Source organism: Peromyscus maniculatus, chromosome 4 (assembly GCF_049852395.1).
Source record: "Peromyscus maniculatus bairdii isolate BWxNUB_F1_BW_parent chromosome 4, HU_Pman_BW_mat_3.1, whole genome shotgun sequence".
Lineage (NCBI taxonomy): Eukaryota > Metazoa > Chordata > Mammalia > Rodentia > Cricetidae > Peromyscus > Peromyscus maniculatus.
In genome coordinates this window covers 58804173-58825331 of record NC_134855.1, presented here as the reverse complement: position 1 = coordinate 58825331, position 21159 = coordinate 58804173, and the positions used below count along the sequence as shown (strand labels likewise).

Sequence of the window (21159 nt, the reverse complement as noted above, 5' to 3'; positions counted from 1 at the left end):
AGAGTATCTGACAGACCATTTTTAGAAGCAGGATTTCTGAAAGACCATCTTACCCTGTCTTGGCAGAGTACAGTGGTCGCTTTCCTTGTGTCCCGCTTGTCCAGAAAGGACAGCATTGCATTCATACTGTTAGCCGTCAAGGCAAGGGCAGTTCTTTGCCCAGTAGGCCATTTTGTGCCAAAAAGACAAACTTCCAAATAGAAATGTCTTAGAAGCCCAACATTCTCTCGGGATCAATTGGTGCAGCCAGGAGCAATTGTGTCTCACGTCAACAGAATTCTAAGTTATTTAAATGCCATATTCTCTAGGTCTATGAAGTGTTTAAAGATTACCTATCTATCTGAAATATATCTATGTATACCTAGAAGACTTAACTAACATGGCTACAAATATGATTATCATAGATGACTAATTATTAATCTATTTTTAATTATCCATTACAATTTTAAATGAGTTACACAACCACAATACCTCAAACAAGAACAGAAACACACATATATACAGTACAACAAAACCAACCTCAAGCCTGTATCAACAAACCAAAATACATACCAATGCAAAACATTTTAAACATAAAATAAAATCTATACCAATGTAAAACATTTTAAACAAGTTCTTCATAATTTCCTCAGTTATGATAAAAGATAAGATAGCTATAAAACCTTAAACTCGCCGGGCGGTGGTGGCGCACGCCTTTAATCCCAGCACTCGGGAGGCAGAGCCAGGCGGATCTCTGTGAGTTCGAGGCCAGCCTGGGCTACCAAGTGAGCTCCAGGAAAGGCGCAAAGCTACGCAGAGAAACCCTGTCTCGAAAAAAAACCAAAAAAAAAAAAAAAAAAAAAAAAAAAAAAAAAAAAAAAAAAAAAAAAAAAAAAAAACCTTAAACTCACAAATATAAGATAGATAGGACATCTTCTTTAATATTGTAACTATAATTCTTGCTCGGTAATGGTTTTGTTATATGTAATTTTACCATGTTAAAGTTAAAACCTTCCTTTTTAAAAAAAAAAGAAAGGGGAAGTGCTGTGGATATCACTCTATATAAATAAAACACTGATGGCCAGTTGCCAGGCAGGAAGTAGGTGGGACAAGGAGAGAGGAGAATTCTGGGAAGCGGAAGGCTGAGGGGAGAGACACTGCAGCCACCGCCAGGAGAAGAGCATGTAAAGAAGCCGGTAAGCCACCAGCCACGTGGCAAGATATAGATTTATAAAAATGGGTTAATTTAAGATATAAGAACAGTTAACAAGAAGCCTGCCACGGCCATACAGTTTATAAGTGATACAAACGTCTGAGTGATTATTTTATAAGTGGATTGTGGGACTGCGGGGCTTGGGGAACCTGGAGAGAAGCCCTCCAGCAACATCTGTCTGCCCACCAGATGGGACACTTGCCTATTGACAAACACTATAGAAGCTCTCACCTACCAAGTACCTCTGTGGGCCAGTCACCACTGCCAAGACTTCTACACATTAATCTCTTATCCTCACCATCCCCATGAGCTAGGAATATAATTTTAAGCACATTCACTTGACCTCTGTAGCTTCAATTTTCTCATTCATAAAATAGAATAATAATGTATAGTGAGGAAATTGTGGGTAGGAACACCAGTTCTGTATTTTGAATAGGAAAAGTACAATGTCTTTTTAAAAAAAAAAATCATCTGCTTCAGTAAATAGCAGCAGCTGGTTGAAGTATGTATGTTAGGGCATGGGATTTATGGAATATTATTCATCTCTTGTATGAGAACATGTAGGCATGTTGTAGGAAATAAAAGAGGTCTTAGACAATCTGTCTTGGGGAGAACAATCACTCGTTACTACTTTCTTTTCCCTTAAGAACAGCACACCAATCAGTATATATGCATGGAAACAGATTTAGCTCTACTGTGTGGCTTGATGAAGAGTCCAAAGGCCTCCAATAGACTTCTTCCCTCAAATTCTCTGCCCTGTCTAGAACCTACAGAGACCATAACAAGTGGCTGGGGAAGGGTGAACCAAAGAACTCATCCACAATATCCCAGGAGCAAACTCGTGGACCACCCTCAAATTTCCCCCTGTGAACATGAGCGTGTATCATTAACTCAGCAGTGGGTCCTCAGATAATTAAAATCTTCCAGTTTCTGTCAGAGAGCTGAAAACAAGCTTCTAGAGTTGTATTTGAATACAGCATAAAACGTCACATGCAACTGTTTGATCAGTCTGTTAACTTCCATTCCTTTGCACTACAATTAAAGAGTCAGAGTCTGGCCCAAAGGAGAAAGTAACCCAAAACTTGAGACAACTCTATAGCACAAAAGCAAACCAAAATAATAAAAGTCCACTCCTTGAGATAGAAAAGATGGAATCTGAGCCAGCTTTTGAACAAAAGTCAGCTGTGATGAAAGTAGCCTTGGAGGCAGCCGTATGGAGTTCATACTTACCCAGAGATCGCTGGAGCAGGGTTCCTAGCTTAGACATGAGTAGTACTATATTGGATGACTAAGCTTGGCTAAACTCCAGTCTGTAAGCTATATTCAATGTGCCCTCTTTTCTTCCTCAGGATCCCTTGCCTTCCCTGTTTCCTGAGAACCAAGGCCTAAGAAGGTAAGAGTCTTCCAGAGCTGTGTACACAGTAACAGATATAATACATATTAAAATATATTAAAGTCCATATGTATGCCCATGCACCCAGACATGATGAGACTCAATGTATGTCTGTATGTATGTGTGAATGTGTGTACACATGTGCATATGCAACATTTGACCACATGATCTGTGTTAGACACGTTGATGGATTAAAATTGTTCCTTCCATATCCACATAGTATCTCACAACTACCTATAACTCCAATTCCAAGGGCCCCTCTTCTGGCCTCCACGGGCACCAGGCACACACATGGTGCACAGATGTGCATGCAAGTAAATCACCCATTCACATAAAATAAAAATAAATCTCTCTTTTAAAAATTGCTCTCCTGTATGCTGTAAATCATGTATAATATGGATAAATGAGCTCTGGCTTCTGTGTTTCTACCTTGTCCCACCTGTCTGGCTTTCCTCTGGAAGGGAAAATTGGGATCATTTCTGAAGTCGAAAAGTACTTTACTTTGAACTTCTCTCCAGATCTTCAGGTTGCATGAAGGCTGTACTATAGTTTCTAAGAAGCACGACATACAGATTTCTGTTTTCTTTTAGGTTTTTTTTTTTTTTTTTTTTGGTTGGTAGGTGGATGGGTTTTTTGTGTGTTTGTTTCTCTTTGGTAATAATCTACCTTAAACAGTTATCAGAAAAGTTGTCTGAGATGTTTATAAAGTATTTAGCATGTGATAACTACCTTGAGTTTCATGGTACCACTAGATATGGAATACAAACCCAAACTTTTATTTCAAGTATCACTTGAAGAAATTAATCAGATGAATTTATTTTTTGTTACTCAAGTATCTTTGCTTTTATAAAAATTAGATGAATACAGGTTTCACGGGGTTGTTATGACGATGAAACTAGTTAACATCACATGAGAAGCATCTGGACCAGGCCCTGAAATACGCTAAAGACGCCACCGTTGCTGTTATCGCTCCAGGCAGTACTTTAAATGCTCATTGAATGCCTCCACGCTTTCCCACTTATTGCTTAAAACCAGCCTGGCCTTTTGCTGGTGACTGCTGTTTGGTGTCACAGGAAAGAACTTCCCCACCAGCACTGTCTGGTGTCTCAGGAGTCAACTTCCCCACCAGAACTGCCTGGTGTCTGGGTTCTTCCTTCAGGTCCAGCCTCCTCTGCACTGCAGCTTCTGACTGAGCTTATAATAACAACCAAGACTTCTTTGCAGTGTCCTGTTCCATAGTTACCAAACGAAACACAGGAAACCTCGGGTGTGTTTGAATTTTAGATGTCTGTGTACCGTATGCTTCCCTGGTGACCCCAGGGGCCAGAAGAGGGCATCAGATACCCTACTCAGCACTTGTGAGCAACCACAAGGGTACTGGCAACAGAACCCAGGTCCTCTGCAAGAGCATCCAGGGCTTTTAACCACTGAGGCATCCCTCTTAATTAATGTATCTTATATTTTACATGAATGTATTTAAACTATAAAAAAATTTGTTTTTAATCTGAAATTCAAATGTAACCAAGCACTCCACTTTATGTACCAAATCAGGCAACTGTGCCTTTGTTCGTACCAAGTTCAGACACACTAAACATTGTGAAGTGAACTGTTATTTCAAGATCCCATTAGCAGTCCTTTGGTGGGGAGCGCTGAGAAGAAGGAGAAGAACAAAGCTGTAACACAGAATGATCTACCTGTCCCCTTCCCAGCCTTACCCTCACTGCTTTACATAGCTGATGTTGTTTTGGATTATCCTTATACATTCCAGCCCTCTCTCAGCATATAAATGCCACAACAGACAATGCTGCAAAATTTTATGATTCTAACATCATCACTTTATACTTTTTCATGTCAATACTGCTATTATTTTAAGGTCTATTCAAAAGGTCACTGAGGAATTCATAAGAGCCATATTATAGCACTAATTATAATCATCTCCTGAAGATTAAGAAAATGCATGAAAAGACGGAAGGAATGTATAAATATGTGTTTGGGGAACTAGAATCAAGCATGCCTTAAATATGGATTGAAATTCAAATGCCTACAGACCCAGTCAGGTAATTCAATGAGTAAGTAGTCAGTTGGGAGAATTTGTCTACATCTCCACAGAAAGGAACAATATGTCCTGTGTTCTCATAGATTTTTTTATTTATTTTTCAGAAGATGGCAAATCCTGATTTTTATATAGTATCCCATGGAGTTTTCATTTAGAAATCACTGCAGGACCCCACACTCTACACCTGTAAGGGCCCACCAATCTCCCTCCAAGTTATACACCCAGTTCCCAAAAGTCAAGAGACCTCATTCAGTCTCTTTCTGATGAATGCCATAATCAACTAAAGAATAATTGAATGTTAATTACTGGCTAGTATAGAAACTCATTCTGAGCTCTACCCCGCCATCCTGGCCAGAGTGTCTCATTCAGAATAAACAGCCACTTGACATTTTTGTCAAAGCCAGTTCTGTTTGTCTGAGTCAGTTCCTAGAACCCATGGGTCTAATTGTTTTGGGGGGTTTTGTTTGCTTGTTTGTTTCTTATCAACCCAAAGTTGGCTAACGAAGTGACCATGATGCTGATTCTGAGCCATGCAAAAATGTACATTTTGAGAAAATCCATTTTACACAGAGGTTTTCTTTTATCAATAAAATTGAATACTATACCCATTGCTCAATGAAATATAGCCTTTAAACTCTAAGTGTGGGGTTCAACAATGTCATGCTAGGGATATAAGCTATTGGATGCTTTCTGGTTAAAAATATCTTTACTGTAATCATTTTTCTTTATATTTCCTGTGCAGTCATCTGAAATGCCCTCTCCATTGTGGGTAAATCATCCCTCCTCTGGCTGTTGCTTAGTCATGTGATTCGTGTGGTTTTATACTCCTCGGGTAAGAAATCACTTAAAGTGCTGAGAACTGGTGAATGTAACATGGAAACCCAACATGGGAATTCGGCTGCTGCTTTGATTACTTGGGTCTCTGATTAATTGCTCACATAAATAGATAGATATGCAATTACTCTAAGCCAAGGCAACAGAAAAATCCTTTTGAGCCCCCGATTAGGAACAGTGAATTATACCCTCCAAAGCCCGCCGTTCTTCATGGCAATGCCTCCACGTTTAAAAGTGCTTTTGTTTTTGCTTTGTTTTTTAAGAAATGAGATGTCATTGGTAAGGATAAGGTTTTTATTTTTTTTAATCAATTAGAAAAAGAAAAAGAAACTAAGTAGAAGCTTTAAAGGATCTCACTAACTCTGAGATTCATTTGTATTCCAATATTTCTATGACAAGGCAGAACAATTATAGGCTTTGGAATAAATCAGATATGGGTTCCAATCTATCTCTTAACAGTCCTTGAGCAACATCCATTAATGACTGTAAGCCTCAATTTCTTCATGAATAAATGTGAGTCAAAATAGCTACCTCCCAGAATTCTTATAAAGACTAAATGAGCTGAAACACAAAGCAAACTTAAAAGCAATTTTATATCCCTATTTATGTATGTGCTAGGTGTCTCCATGAAATAAATGAAACTAGAAAATGAGATTCCTTTAAGTAAGAAAAACGCAGTTCACATGATTAAATGAAGTTTACAAATTTAGTAAAACTCACACTATATAACTATATAAAAGTAACTCACTGACTTACTTTTCATCCATAGTACATCTGCCATGTATCCAACAGCATTGGAGCATTCTAGATATTCACCATGTGAAGCCTAAGCCAGAGCAGCCTTTATATAAGTCAGGGGATGTCAGGAGATGGGGGTGGTCAACAAGTTCGGGTCCTAAGAACCTTAGCAGAGACAACTACTCCTCACAAAACATTTCTGAGTGACTTCCACTATATGGAGTTTTTCAAGCAGATAAGGTGCAACCTTAGCATCTGGAGGTCAAGATGGAGATGCATGGAACCTTTGATCTTCAGCCACCCAAAAGGAAGCTTCTGCTGGTGTTGCTTTCCTCACACAGGGAAAACCAAGCTATGGCACATGGACAATTCAATTTTATTCCTGTGATAGCTAGATCAAGCACCTATTAAGTACAACGAGATTTTGTGTTTCTCACAGATGTACGTTTAAGGGGATCTAGGCAATGGTTAAGTTTTGACAGTGCTACAATTCTTTGGGGATTAGCTGTCCAAGGAAAGCAGAAGTATGACATTCCCTGAATGGATAATGGCTGGCTGTCAGATCTGACTTCACAGCACACACTGAGGAGTCTCATAGATGGAGCAATGATATTCCTGCTCAGGGAGGGAGGTCCAAACGACAAGAAATTCATTTGTATCTGGCCAAATCTTTCGACTGTAAAGAATTCAAGTTAACTCATGGGGAAAACATCAGAGATAGAAAGATTATTAATATATGTAAGCAGAAACTGAAAATGGACCCTAGGCAAACATGGAGTCAGCTCAGAGATCTATCCTCTTGGCCATGCCCTGAGGTCATAGGGTCTCTCCTGTCATCCCTGGGGAAATGTACTAGATTATCATCCCTGTTTCCTATAAATCTTCACGACCTAAAACTTGAGATGTGGCTGGCTCCCTTCTTTGTAATTCTTTTTGGCTAATTCTCCTCTTGTTGTTGTTATGATCACAGTATTTCCTAAAGCAAAACACTGCAAGAGGACCTGATGCTCCAAACTCATCTAGATATTATATAAGGCCTACTACCATTCCCAGATGACCTGGGGTCAGAATGATCAGTCAGTTGAAAGAGAATGGGTAGGCAGGGACAGATCAATAATCCACAGCAGACCATAAGGAACAGCTGTATGAGAAAGCTTTCCAACTGCTTTATCTAAAGACCCCTGAGAATAAAACACAGAAGACAGAAGAGCCACTGGCACCTCCTGGCTCACCAAGTCCAGCTGCTATCGTGAGCAACAGCTGTCAAGAGGTGCACACATTTGATTAATGAGTTTGGAAACACTCCCAAAATTCCACTTAAACTTTGGACTCACATTTAAATGCAATGGCCAAAGTTAAAATCATTAGGGAAAAATGAATACAAGTAATATCCAATATAAGAACAAAAATGAAACAAAAAAATCCTGGATGTACTTTCCTTTTGAATTAAAAGATATTAATTTGATAAAAGTGAGCCTCAAAATATTATATAAAATGGAGTTCATAATCCTTATCCAAACTTCCTCCTTACTCTCTAATGAGATAAGAGGTTTTACAAGTCAGGTAATGGACATAATTGCAGTCTCAGAAAATGCCAGCCATATATAACTTGCAGACCTCCAAAGTACATCACATGTCTATGGACATGTTATTAAAACAACTAAGAAAAGTGATTTTTATCAGAATTACAGTGCATATTCCAGCCTAAAGGATGATAAACAATGAGGTGGCTGTGTTTTCCAAGAGAGTAGGAGGAACGCAACCTGACATTTTGATGTTCTTACCTTCAGAAGTAGTGAGTCTTATGTCAGTTTAAAATAGGTTGTTTTTCCTAGAGGTGGGGGAAGGATCACAAAAGAAATTGAGGTCAAATCAGAATAGGAAATGAGGACATCATGACATGGGCTGAGGAAGAACACTGCTGGGGACCTCTACAAGGGGAAAATGGTCACAGAGTTTAATCTCCAATCCCTAAGGTCGGGGGAAGTCGGCAGTGACCTAGAACTTCTTTTGAATAGCTTAAAATGAGAAGTACTTTCAATAGATGATTTCAAGATGAGAAGGAAGAATGTGCCTGCTTTGTTATTGTACCATTTCTAGGCCATCATTTAAGAAACTTCATGTTCTGCTGGAGGTACAGCCCAGTAATGGGATATACACACCGATGTTACACTTTTTTGGTGCCATATTTACTCCAACGCATTTTCCTCCACATATAAATATCTAGCATCTCTCTCTAGACTTTATATTAGAATGTTACACTGGGCTTTTTTAAGATTAATAATGAATTACCACATCTAATTGTAGCCTAGCTTATTCATCAATTACTCCTTTAGCTTCATTTCAGTCTCTAAATCCCATAGTTTGTAAACCACCAGACAAATTCATGTTCCTTCAATTTGAAACCAAACTTTTTACTATTTGTATTTCAGTATAAGGACACAAAATTTCCTTTATCTTTATGTATACTACAGGAGTAGCCACAAAGGTTTCTTAATATAGCCATTGTGACACTCAAGACTTTAAACTGGCAGATTGTGGCTAACGATATCAATTATTCTCCATAGCATATACATTATGTAACCACTATATTTTCCATACTACAATGTTCTGAGTTGCTTTTGGTCTCCTGAAGTGTTATCTTCCTTGTCCACCACTACTTAGAGAGCACTGGGACACTAATCTTCAAGGTCCTAAGCGCTAGTTCTTTTCTGTGCTTTGAAAATGTGTGTGTGTGTGTGTGTGTGTGTGTGTGTGTGTGTGTGTGTGTATGTGTGTGTGTGTGTGTGTGTGTGTGTAAAGAAGCCACTAAGAGAGGATAAAAAATCAGGTAGTCTGAATTTTATTCTGTAGAGGAAGGATTGGCAAACTTCCCCACACAAGCTGACACATATATGTAAGTGTGTGTGTGTGTGTGTGTGTGTGTGTGTGTGTATATACAAACCAATAAAGTATAAGTGAGAAAAGAAAGATCAAACAATGATCACTGTGTTATTTATGCTGATGGTAAATAGTTTGGGTAGAATAAGATGTCAGCAACAACAATATAACTAGTAATGGCAGGGGTCCTGGATTTTTACTGGCTTTGCTTTTGGTATCTATAATGTTCTCTTTGGATAGATACTAACCATTTAGTATAAATTATTCATTATTGCATGTTCATTAGATATCACTATTGTACACATTATCATTTTCAGAGAAGATAAAATAGGAAAATTCCAGAAAATGTACAGCTTACAAAAAGTGCAAGGTGCAGCATGTCAGAAAGAAGGAAAAGTGTGTACAAAGACACTTTAAGGGGAGTGAGGAATAGTCCTTGTCCTCAACTATAAGGGTCATGGGTGATGCCTCTGCAACAAGACCCGTCAACCAAACCAAAGCAAGTTATGTTATCTCACATTGTCCCTCAAAATGGAAACTCAAAGACCCAGTGTAGATAATCGTTCTTATGATTATGTTCTATGTTACATGGGCAACCATATAGAAACGTGATTGTACATGAAAGTCTGATCTAATGCTACTAGACGGGACTAAGTGAAGAAACCCAGCAAAGCCTATCTGTGTCCAATCTTCTTGACTTCTCTAAACGTCATTCTTTCCTTCCAACTATCCCTTCTAAAACAGGAACAAGCTAACTCAGGTAATTTCTTTATTAGAAGAATTTATTTCTAATAATAAAAAAGTTTCTTATTTATATCCAGAATTTCTTTTTAGCACAGAAAAGTAGAGGCATATTACAATAGCAGTTTTAGTCTTTGTAGTTTGCTCTAGAGAAAAAAATTAAGGGTTCTCATTTCTTGGATCTGAATTAAGGGAAAGAAATTCTGGTTCCTAATGTTTATCTGATGGTGGGTTAGGATGGGGGTGGAGAGAAGAGGAGGCTGGAGTGCAGGACGAATCTGGGAAGGGTTGTTGTTAAGACTTGCCTCTGAGATCCAAAGCACTATACTTTAGGGCATGATTTTTCTAAACCCCGACAGAACAGAGGCATGGGGAGACAGGGAGAGATGCATCCTTACAGACAGTGTAGAGTATATGGTACACCTCTATTTACTAAACTGTGCACAGGAAATGAAGAAGCCACTAAGAGAGGATAGAAAATCAGGTAGTCTGAATTTTATTCTGTAGAGGAAGGATTGGCAAACTTCCCCACACAAGCTGACATAGTTTATGTGTTAGCAATCATGCATCTGTACTAGCCTGCTCCTAGGGTCCTGACAGGATATACCTGAGCTACAACCACTAAGATCACCCCTTATGTGCACTCCTACATTTCCTTATAAAAGGTGGGTCTTGTACACCTCTTGTCTCTTTCTCTTTCTCTTCTCTTTCTCTCTCTCTTCTTTTGCTCTTGTCCCCAGGGACTGGCCTCTGACCCCTTTTCTGCCTGCTTCTCTGCCCACTTCTCTGCCCCTTCTCTCCCCTCCCCTCAATAAATGTCCCACATGGGCCCTGTTGCATGACTTGACTCCTTCCCGCTGCCATTTTTAAAATACAACTGTATATACTGGGCATTCCTAGCTACCTACAAGTCTACCACATATTTATCTTTCAATGTATAATCTTTCTAAAGTGGCAGTATACAAACCAGCCAGGGTCTAGATGTGGTCCTTAGAATTCAGTGTGCCAGCACCTCCCGTGGTCAAATCCTTATCATACGCCAGACACTCCAATACCGAGAGAGAGAGAGAGAGAGAGAGAGAGAGAGAGAGAGAGAGAGAGAGAGAGAGAGAGAAAGACCAGAAGAATGACATCAGGGAACAAAGCAGAAGAATGCGGGGTCATTTAGAAGCCCTTAAATCAAACCAGGCAGGTAACAAGAGTAGAACATGATAACACTGCCTCCTGAATCCATGTATCAGTATTTGAACGATAAGGTGACAGAAAATAGTATAGAAATAGTATCTGGGAAAATAATGCACACATATATAGGCATGGCCTTGAGCTTCATGTGATGGTGTTTCAATCCTTAGATTAGTTGTTTGCTAGCCATCAAAAAGATAGCTAAGCTTCTAGAATAAAATCACCACACAAAGAGTAACATTAACTTACAGCATCCTCTGGAAAAGCTTTTAAGTAGATTCCTCCCTAAGCAGACTTTTATTCTTGCTTATAGGCTTCATCTCTCAAAATGAAGTCTCAGGCATAGCAATGATGGGCTTAGTTACCCAGGTCTTTGGGTATGTTCAGTTAACCTAAATGAGGAAACACGTCCCCACAAGGAGCCAGCCCCACACCTATGTGGATGTTTCTTCAGAAGATCAGTGAAGGGTGGAGCCTGGGTTGTCTAAAGACAAACTTACAGGAGATTTAGTACGACAGTCTATTTAGTGACGTCAGAATTGGATCACACTTTGTCCTGCAAAAGAGGAATATTCCACTGGGCAAGACATGGTGGGAATGAAATAAAAAGTGGAATTATTTTTATTTATATAACAATATGTATTTGTAGCTGGAGTTTTCTCCAGGTCTGCCGAGGCCCACAGCCACTCAGACCCAAATGAACACACAGAGGCTTATATTCATTAAAACTGTATGGCCTAATGGCTCGGGCTTCTTTCTAGCTAGATCTTACATCTTAAATTAACCCATTTCTATTAATCTATACCTTGCCGTGTGGCTCATGGCTTACCAGTATCTTTACATCTTGCTTCTCATGGCGGCTGTAGTGGCAGCTGGAAACTCCTGACTCAGCCTTTCGGTTCCCCGAATTCTCCTCTCTGCTTGTCCCACATATACTTCCTGCCTGGCTACTGAAAATTAGCACTTTATTTATTAACCAATCAGAACAACACATTCACAGCATACAGAACGATATCCACAGTATGTATCATATAATTAAAATATAAAATTCGTTGGTTTGCATGAGGTTCTCTCTCTTATGAGAAGTAAGGGCACAAGCAGAGATCCATTCTTCATTATGCAGAACCTGGTAGTCCAGGAGATTGGCATGGGCCTGTTTTCAGAAAACCTAGTTTATTAGGATATCAACTTCTCCCTCAGCATAAGTGAGGAGATTCATTGAGGTTAATCTGGACCACTGGGACCGTAGCGAGGAAGACTAGTCTAAAGTAGTGGCTTCCCAGAAATTCTGATTTCTGGAACCCAAACTTTGCATCTAACCCATGCAGAATAATTATTTTTTAGGTCCATCCATCTTACAGATATCGACCATTGCGATTCTCATCTTTCTCTACTCCTTTCCTGAGAGACAGCTTCATGTTCCCAATCCTCCAATCATTATTTTAAGTGATGATATTTTAAAACCTTTTTATTTTTCACTTACCAGTACAAATCAGCTGTATTCATTAGTATTCCTCTCCTTATTCATGAAAATAAGAAGGATTTTCTTCTAGTGTTTTTAATTTAAGAGCAGAAATGTATACAATTTATGAACGTCTTAATTTTTACTTGACTTTTATAAGTTCAAAGTTTTGGCAAAAATAATTCAATATTTTTGTTTAATTTACTCAATGAGGCAGTCATTTTGCCCTATTTATTGCAGGAAACTGGGCAATGACACTAAGTAGGCTTATGCTGGTCAGTGGTGTCTCAAAAGTATCATTTAGGAAACCATGACATATTAAACAGTTTCAGCCCATAGTTATTAAAACAACATAGTGTTGTGTCACTATAGATTAGCTGCTCAGTGGTAGGAGGCCAACATTTCAATGATGCTCACTCATCAAGCACCGGGCCTTTTGGTTCGAATCTCATTCTAAAGCAGTGGTTCTCAACCTGTGGGTTGTGACGCCTTTGGAGGGGTCACATATCAGATATCCTGCATATTGGATATTTGCATTATGATTCATAACAGTAGCAAAATTACAGTCATGAAGTAGGGACGAAAATAATTTTATGGCTGGGGGTCACCAGGGGGGTCAACATGAGGAACTGTACTAAGGGGTCACAGCATAAGGAAAAATCACTGCTCTCAAGCATATTGGATGAGCCCTGAGAAACTGAAGCTCAGCCCCATTAGTTAAGAAGCATACTACACCAGTTGTCCAACATAATCAATATCGAACCTGAAGCCATGTGATCAGTTGCAGCAAATCTTCTTAATCAGTATCCCATGAACAAGTTTGATTATAACTTCCTGTCAACTTCTCTGAGTCACCCTTAACCCCAAATGATAAACATTCAGTGACAAAGATCTCTTCTGAACATAAAAAGAATCCTTTTATTACTCTGGCTTCTTTTCAGCCTTCTAGTGAATGCTTATTATTAATAACAAAGTAGAAATAAGTTTCAGAGCGCACCATTGGAAACTTTCAAAGTAAAGAAAAGTTCAGCATAATCAGCAATCAGCTTCTAATTAAGCAGCAGTGGTCAGAGGACCAGTTCAGACTCATTAAATAAATTAGTTAATTTTTTATTAGATATTATTCAGGCTAGAAATCGTGTTCTGTTTTTTCAGCCCAACAGGAGCCTTTGACTTGAATTTTAAATAACAGGTAATTTTTCTATGTCATATAAAATACCTTGTTAGTTGCTTAAAAGTCCTTCCTGCTCTAACTCCCATATAGTAGCATCACCCCCAGGCTCTGCTCACGCTGCTTTTCAAGGTTATTTTGCAACTTCTACTCTTTCACTTGGCTCAGCACCCACAATTATAATTAATCCTTACTTGGCAAGTGCACATGTCTTCCCAGTTTCCCCCTCCATCAGGTGAATGAGAATCGAGGTCTTGACTCTCAGGGTCTTATCAAATAAATTATGCCTGGGTCTCTTCCATCTGGATGATCCCACCTGAAATTTCCAGAACATGTCCTCACCTGGTATTTATCTCTTTTCAATCTTCCCCATAGTCACCTTTTTGAAAATATGAGGACTGAGCATCGAAAATTGCATTTGCTAGTCAAAGTTTCACAGAGGTTTGTTTTTTGTTGTTCTTATTTTTTTTCCATTTCCAACTCCTACTGCTGTTTTCAATAGAAACAACTTGTGATCCATGTATCACAAATACCTTTCGTTGATATTCGTTATAATGATAAAATAGCTCTAATATCTGCCTGTCTGCCATTTAAATGAAGAACTCAGCTATGTGGCTCACAGCTGCTCTCACCTACAATGCTCAGAGCCCATCAGTTTGGCACCTTCAGTTATATTTATGGCAGTTAGACAAATGGTAATCACTCACTTCTTTCTAAGGTTGTCAGACATCTCTACAGAAAGCAAAATGAATGTGTGTGTGTCTGAGTGTATATGTGTGCATGTGTATTCACTCCACTGGCTTTCTCGTTGGACACTGTTATTTGAAAATATCACCAATCTTAGCAATTGACAGTATAATAAAAGAAAAAGTAAGTTTTCATCACAAATTGTCCTTCCTTTTCCTCTAGAGAAAAATAAATCTATTGAAGTAAAAGCAAAATTTAATGATGACTGCTGGCGTCAAAGGAGTGCTTAAGTCTCTATATACAAACTGATATGTCATCAACCGCAGCCCAGCCTCAGAGCTCACCAGATCCTAAGACATAACATGTTTAAATGTCAAGATTTGGAGATTATAATCACTGTATTTAACTGCAGTTTCATTTTGGCTGACATAGAACCTGAAGTAAAAAAAAAAAAAACAACAACTAATACTTTCTTCCAAAAGTAAAGTTCTAATAGCATTGAAGTTCATAAGGCATCTGACTTAATTCTTGTTTTGAGTAATGTTCCATTAGGAACTCAGATAAAATGCTAGGCATGAGCTTGAAGACCTTGCTAATGACCCTTTAATGGAATTTTACATGTTGTTGTCATAGTGCATATTGACAGGTTTTGACAGCTTAATAACATCCTTGAAAATCAGAATCAACTTATGCTTAAGACCTATGACTCCCTTATGTAACTAATGAAGTAATTATTGCTCTTTCCTATGCGGGAGAAGGTCTGAACGTGGTGCTGTATGATAATATAAAATCTCATGCTGCGACCCACAATAACATCCTCACAAATCCCTTCTATATTTCAACTCATTAAGTTCCCAGTGAAACAGATTAAAATATTTGCAAAGGTATTTGCTTCCAGGCCAAAGACAGCAATTGCTACTATATACTAAAAAGTGCTATTTTAGAATGGCTGATATCCAGCATACACAAGATGGAAACATATAAGTGATATAAAACTGCTTATATGGGACTTAACTCCAGTAAGTTTCCCAATATTGTGTGCAAAATATCCAATTACAAATAACCAAAATTCAGCATTCATGTTTCTTTACAAGAAAAAATACTTCTAATATTACTTTAGATAAGCTGCTACTTTAGACAATTTGCAATTACTGTATATCTCCTACATGGAAAGAATATAGTAAATTATTTCACATTTGTACTTATTATTCTGTAACTATTTTACTACAAATTTTCATCTCACCAGACAGTGGTGACTACCTTCTGCTACAATGCTACCTCTTCAGAAATTCACAGGAGGAAATCATATTAATCTTGTCCCTTTGTAGCAATGGACCCAAGCTGAACTGCTGGTTGATGTGACGGTTGGCACTTCCAATCTTTAGTACTGTTCTAAACCAATGAACACAGTCTCTTTATGTCAGTAGACCATTCTGAGTGTCCTTCTGAGAATAAGAGAGTTTAGAGAAAGACCTAGGTCTAGTCACATATGGTTGATCCATTTTGTGGTTTGTTTGTTGCTGCTGCTGCTACTGCCACGGCTGCTGTTGGCTATTAAGGTCTGTCCAACCTAAAACAGAATCTATCTAAAACTCTGGGTACAGACTTTGAAAACTACCAACTATATAGTCACCACAATAAACACATAAACACTATGTTTAGGGTCCCAAATAATAGCAAGGCTGCAGAAAATCTATAGAAAAATGACTGTAGAGTTCTACTCAATGTCTCCGTGCTCAAAAGTAACTCAGAGAGCTCCTGGAATGCAACGGACTAGAAGATGGCAGGAAGAAGCTGGATTAAGGAATGCACCTTTCGTGAGTTGTAACCTATGATGGAGTGGGCTATCCAGGGATCCAACTGCCATAGAGTCAACCATGCTCCCATAACCCCAGTAGGCACACTGATTCGGTACAGCAAACTTGGATGAAATGACTTCTCTGTTTTGATGTTAATGCTCTATCAAGGGTGAAGGGATATCTGTTCAGATGACCCCTAAAGAAAGTCACACATGTAATGTGACAAGTGCACCTCAGAAGCTGACTTGAGGCCACCCTAACTTCTCTACTTGATGATTCACCTAAGACTTCAATTTATAGAAAGAAAAATTAATAATTTACCTTTTGTTATTTAACAGGCACTTATGCTATTGTTGAAAACTCAATTTGAGCACTCAAATTGAGATTGTTTTCCTCTAAAAAGAAAATCATTGCATTATACCCAAATGTTACTTAGTATACATGGTGCTGTAAAATCAGGTACAAATTGAAAGACTTTCTTTCTTATCACGTCTAACCTAGGCAGTACTGTAAGCATAAGAATAAATGAAACCTCTTGGAGTTTGCCATTAAAGCAGAAAAAGAGAAAATGCTCTGTTCTCATGTGGCAACAGCTCCCTGGAATGGAAGGTCTATGAATGAGCCATGAGTTAGAAATGATCCCAGTAATTTGAAGACCATTTTAATGGGCACATACATTATCTGAAGTGTTTCAAGACTAAATATAAAAAAAAAATTCAGTAAGTAGACCATCCAAAATGCTAGCACACTAGAGCTACCCATTTTTAAAGAATAAGAGTGTCATTTAAATTTTTTATACATTTGGTGAAATCGTCAAACAAAAATAATTGCTTGTAATGTAAAAATGTGCCATTCTAAAATTTCTTCCTTAGTTTCACTGAGTAGTGATTCATACTGCGATAAATACAATGTACATAGCTATAACTTTAATGTCTCCACAAGTAAGATTTTTTTTTATTTGGGAAAGGTTTTCTTTTAGCCAAGCTAAGAAAATGGCATAATGATGTTAGACAGAGTTTGGGTCCATGGCTAAAATGATCAAGCATTTAAGCTACGTTTTAATGCCAAATCCAGTGTGCTAAGCCACAGATCTCTGCAGCATATAACTGAAAATCAGCCTGGGCAGATCAGCAGCTTTGGGTTTCTCACTCACCCTTGACACTTCATCCCAATCACGTCTCAGTATCCAATTAACTGCCTTCACTCATCATGGCATGGATGGCTTGTTGCCAGACTTTGCAACCGTGCTTACGGCCACCTGACAGGCCAGCGTCAGTTAATCCTAAGAAGGTCCATTTCAATTTGTCATTGTCCTAAAGGTTTCCTATTCCTTGGCTATATATAAATCCAAGACAGGAATGCTGATCACAGGCAGATGGATTAGCTCTAAGCTGAGCACAGCTGGTAAGCGGGCATACCAATATGCACAATCACTTGGGGCCTGCCTGGTAGTTCGTTCAGTCAGTTGTTTGTGACTCTGTCACTTAGTAAGTTCTTGCTTCTCTGCGCAAGGCAGACACCAGCACAGGTTTCTCATTCCATGAGTATTTTGTGCCTTCATCTCCTCTCAGAGGCTGCCATGACACCTACAACCAGAAAGTCATTCCAGGGGCAAATCTTTCTTGGTTATGATTTTCAGCTAGATACTTAGGTGCATTGGAGAGAGAATGTGCTGGAATCATATTGCATCAGACAGTGAGGTAGAACTTTCTGGATCAAGGAAAACGTAGATTTTTCTCTTGCAGCATTTTACAGATATGATAATATCTGTCTCCACAACCTTCCAATGAGGGACGCCAGTGGGGGGGATGATTATACATTGATAATAGCAAATAATGCTGCTAGAGACAGATCAAAGTTATACTTCCAGTCCCTGGAGAGCCAGGGAAATAAGTCAGATCTTTTGAGTCTCAGGAAAATTTACTTTCTAGTAGATAGGGAGCCACTTTTGCTACTTATTAGGGAGCTTGTTTTAAGGCAATATTCCTTTAAAAGCCAATTAACTGCTTTTATATCAGTTTGAAGAATTTGAATGAGAAATGAAAGAAGCCTGTTAGAAATACCATGCTGTGTCTGTAGCATGAGGGGAGAGTGCACTTACCAGCTCACGTCTGAAATGTGCTTAACTTTTATATTCTCTAGGACTAGAGAACAGCAGAGGCTTTGGAACAGATAAATTAAATCAATTTGTTGTGCCCATTATTTCAAGCTAGAGCCATGATATTTAAGTCTGCCGTGAACAGGGATGTAACAATCGTCGTTCATTCAGGGTTTGCTAGCACTGTTGTGGGTATCTCATGATAGTCTAAATACCACAATCCCTCCACCAATCTTTCGGGGCTTAGAACGTGTTGTTCTAGCATAAGGGCACGTGCCAAAATTAGAAAGCACATCGTTCCAACACGTGTAACCGTATCATCTCAGCCACTGTTTCAACTTCGCATAGAATCACACCTACCAATTACTCTCCATAGTGCATGCATTCTCTGTGGGAAATATGTGGCTAGAGAAGAGATAGAAAATCTCCCTTTCTCATGGAACAGGCTTTCCTGACAAAAAGGCAGCTCTAGCCCAAATTACAATGCCTAAAGTGAAATTTATTTGTGGTGCTCTTTTCCAAATTAAAAGTATTTTTTGTATCACTCCTGTGACTCTTCTTCTATGCCTCAGAGCCATGTGAGAATAAAGGCAAGGCCGTGACAAGCATTTGTGAAATATCCAAGGCTCCCAGGGCCGGGGTCAACTCCTCTCCTGTCTAGCTTCTTCCAGCATCTACCCACACCCACCTTCTACAGGGCAAAAGAGTCTGATCTACCTGTATCCACACAGCCCCCCTTGCCTCCCCTCGGCCACCACATCCTGGAGGTGGAGCTCATAAAACCCGATATTTTCATTTGTTCCCCGGTGTTCCTTACTTTTAGTTAATATGGGGCTCGTTCCTGCAGGCTAGACTGTGACACTTTGATACAGGAAGCCCCTGACTCTGTTCCCATTCCTTCAAATCTTTAATTTAAAATCTTGGACTATTCCTGATAATGTTGTGGAAGTTGATAACAAAATTCCTCCCAGTGGAAACACTGAGCCACAGGGCACGCCGGCTCTATTTCACCATTCCCTTGATAGATCAGCTTCTCTCTTCGCCCCTCATCTGTGTGTCTACCAACACGCAGCTCTTGCTTTGCTGAGTGCCCTCCCAGCATCCCACACAGATCCCAGTGGAGAACTGGCATCCATCTTGCAAAACAGCTAAAAACCTTAAATCCCTAGTGAAGATTTCTCTGCCACTGATACAATGCTTGTTTATGCTTTTCCTACTATTAATTACTTACATGGTGGACCTGAAGGTACATGACTACAATCCTAGCACGTGGGAGATAAAAAGAGGAGGATCAGGTATGCAGAATTCATGGCCAGGCTGGGCTACTTGAGACCCTGTCTCAAAAAAACCAAACACACATACACATATGTGCCTGAACCCTTAGTCTAGAGCATGGCCAAAACAAACATGGACCCTGATCTCACAGAGTCACAGCCCAGTGAGGAGGTGGCTGTGATCACGAAACACAGTAGAAATGAGAGCAATGTGCTCCTGAGAGTCTTGCAGGAGAAGGGTAACACTTCCCTGTGGAAATCAGTTTTGAAATTTTGTCAGAAGAAGAAGGGAGTAAAGAGAATGGAGGAGAGCTATAAGGGAGGGGGAAAGCTAGTGCAGAAGAGAGGGAGAAATCCAATTAAGTTCAAGGGCATCCAAGCAAAAAGAACAAGAGCATGGCTGGAGACCAAGAACCAAATGGAATGGGGATTATGCAGTTCAATCTTAACCTACTTAATGGAATGTTCCTTGCAACAAAATGGTTTTTTGCTATTTCCCAGAAAGGCACTGTGGTAAAGTGAAAAATGTACATATTCAGGTTGAATATGAGGTTCCTAAGAGTAATAATTTTTTCTTTAATGTGAAGCTGTAGATCAAACCAGAGGACTTATATATGCTAAGCATACATAACTCAAGTACATCCCCACTGCATCCCAGAGGAATCTTAACTAGTCAAGTGATAAAGAATATGAGCCGATTATGGTACAATCAACACACGCAAAGAACAAGCTCTATATGCCTAATACTTAATCCACACTTCACTAACATGAACCTAGCAACTTATTTGATTGGAACCTTTCTGCTCCAATAAAAATATATTACATACATGTAAATGGTTGAAGAAAATTCAAACTTTTATCTATCCTCAAGCTTTATTGGATAGATGACTTTTCCTACAAGTATGTCACATGCAATCCAGATGTAGAAAGCTGTTTAATAAAGATTGTAGCAAAGGTAGATCTAACTGATGGCACTCATCCTTCCAGAAGAGTACCATTCATCATTAGAATGCCAGTGTGGAATACTCCAACCAAATGCTGTCTGTCAACCAGACTGTTTCCCCACCCAGGTCTTTTAAGCACTGCAGGCCTAGTTCTCCTAGTTGAACTAAATTATGCAATTATGATTGTTGGTATATTTTTCATAATGACTGTCTGTTTGTGTCTTCTCTACCATATTTCTTTACCCATATTCCAATTGACCAAAAATTGGCATTATCTATTTCTTGTTTGGGTCATTCTGTAGGATAAAGTAACTCAAGAGTTCCAGAAGTCTGAGATAAGCATTAAAGTACACAACTTGTACATGGACTAGAGAGATCAGTGTGGTAGTTCCTCAGGGAGATGTATATCAATCTACTTCAAGATCCAGCTACACCACTCTTGGGCAAATACCCAGAGGACATTTCATCCTACTACTTGCTTAACCTTGTTCATTGCTGTTCTATTCATAATAGTCAGATATTGGAAATAACCTAGATGTCCCTCAAGAGATGAATAAAGAAAATGTGGTACATTTATACAATGGAATATTACTCAGACATTTAAAAATGAAATCATGACATTCACAGGTAAATGGATGGAACCAGAAAAAAAAAAGTCATCCTATGTGAGGTAACCCAGATCCATAAAGACAATTATGGTATGCATTT

General features: G+C 39.0%; 1 protein-coding gene across 2 annotated transcripts in view; it reads right to left on the bottom strand.

Moving 5' to 3' along the window:
- Positions 1 to 21159, bottom strand: part of LOC121828714 (uncharacterized) — an 88893-nt gene that overhangs the window by 52900 nt on the left and 14834 nt on the right. Inside the window, exons 4-5 of one of the 2 annotated variants that reach the window (XM_076569774.1) lie at positions 11846 to 11966; positions 7998 to 8044 (exon numbers count right to left, since the gene is read on the bottom strand). The exons of the other annotated variant lie outside the window; for it this stretch is intronic. Coding sequence (XP_076425889.1) covers positions 8021 to 8044; positions 11846 to 11966 — 145 coding nt within the window. The 3' untranslated portion in view covers positions 7998 to 8020. The remainder of the gene's footprint in view (positions 1 to 7997; positions 8045 to 11845; positions 11967 to 21159) is intronic. 2 annotated transcript variants of the gene reach the window in all.